At 49.8% G+C, this 1,610-nt stretch overlaps 1 protein-coding gene across 1 annotated transcript; it reads right to left on the bottom strand.

Annotated features, from left to right (window-relative positions):
* Positions 1-473: 473 nt before the first annotated feature.
* Positions 474-1,447, bottom strand: LOC113961983 (olfactory receptor 4S2-like). Its single transcript, XM_027672747.1, is given in 2 exon segments — positions 474-994; positions 997-1,447. Coding segments are annotated over 2 exon segments (927 nt in total). The 3' UTR covers positions 474-518.
* Between the last annotated feature and the right edge of the window lie 163 nt (positions 1,448-1,610).

Below are 1,610 nucleotides of genomic sequence, written 5' to 3'. Positions count from 1 at the left end.
GACTGCTGCCCTGATAAGGGTCACCTGTGACATCAAATCAGTGTCTCAGGATTTCTTGAAATAAACTCAATCCAACCAATATTAGCCATAATTTCCTGTTTATTGTACAGGAGTGGTTTTTGGAGGTGGGCATTAATTTGCATGTCTTCCAGTTGTTGGCACTGGACCTCCTAGGAGAGTATGTGAGGACCCAGGGGCAGGAGGGAAAACAAAAGTGAAGGAGACAGCACATTCACCAGAAGATAGGAAATCCATCAAAATGGGAGCATTCAGACTGACTCTTGTAGGAAAGCTTTTAGCTCTTACCCTGATGAACATTTTATCATGATACTGATACAGATATTGAATAAGAATAGTGATGATTTCACTGGAAATGGCAGTGGCAGAGGAAGAAGGAAAGATTCCTCTCCTGTCATTGGCACCAGCAAATCACCAAAATTCCACCCAATACCAGTTTTTCTTTCCCTCCCCATGATGTCTTAAGCTCCTGTCATCTTACAAACATTGCCCATGTCCTTTCATTTCTCACTCCTCTTCACTGTCCTGCTCCACAACTTTTTCATGCTGTTTTTCACCTCTTGGTTTCTCAGGGTGTAGCTGAAGGGGTTGAGCATGGGCGTGATGATGGTGTAGAAGACAGAGGGCACCTTGTCCGCCAGGCAGGTGGTGGAAGGGCGCAGGTAGATGAAAATGCAGGGCCCAAAGAAGAGCGTGACGGTTGTGATGTGGGAAGAGCATGTTTTGAGAGCTTTGAGCTGCCCTTTGGGAGAGTGTGTCCTCAAGGAAAGCAGGAGAGCAGTATAGGATACTGCAAGGACAACAAAAGAGCCCAGGGATATCAGGTCACTACTGACGGCTACGCCGACACTGCTGGTGGAGGTGTCAGCGCAGGCCAGCACCAGCCAAGGGTGGTCATGCCAGAAACAGTGGTCCAGCCCATTGTTGGGCCCACAAAAGGGCATTTGGAGCAGCAGGGTCTGCAGCAGGGAGTGCACAAAGCCCCCAGCCCCGAGGCTGCCAGCAGGCAGCCGCAGCCGCGCGGGCTCACGACGCTCGGGGAGTGGAGCGGTTTGCAGAGGGCGACGCAGCGGTCGTGGGCCATCACCATGAGAAGGAAGATCTCAGGGCACCCAAAGAAGTGGGTCCCCAACAGCTGAGCCATGCAGCCCGCAAAGGAGATGGTCCTCTCCTCCACAAGAAGGTCCTGGATGAGTTTGGGAGCTGAGACAGTGGAGAAACTGATGTCTACAAAAGACAAAGAGCTCCGGAAGAAGTACATGGGAGAGTTCAGCAGGTCACTTGTCCTTATAGTCATGATGATGAGCAGGTTTCCAAAAGTGATAGTGGTGTAGAAGAGTAAAAAGAAGAAGAAGCAGAGTTTTGCTCCTGTCCTGCCTTGTGTCAGTCCGTGGAGGATGAACTGGGTCCCGTTATTTGTGTTCTCCATAGGCACCACTCAGGCAGGACCTGGAGCTCAGAAAAGAGACAACAGGAGTGACATCAGACCTGGGGCAGGATCAGGACGTGCACAAACTGACCTTTGGCATGTTAAATATTCGGTTGGGTTTTTTTCTGCTGTATTTTTGGGACAATTTCAATTTCAAGTCAAT

The sequence above is a fragment of the Neopelma chrysocephalum genome, unplaced genomic scaffold, assembly GCF_003984885.1.
Source record: "Neopelma chrysocephalum unplaced genomic scaffold, ASM398488v2 Primary Assembly neopelma1_97740, whole genome shotgun sequence".
NCBI classification, from domain to species: Eukaryota; Metazoa; Chordata; class Aves; order Passeriformes; family Pipridae; genus Neopelma; species Neopelma chrysocephalum.
The sequence above is the reverse complement of the archived record's forward strand: the minus strand, read 5'-3'. Positions and strand labels throughout refer to the sequence as shown.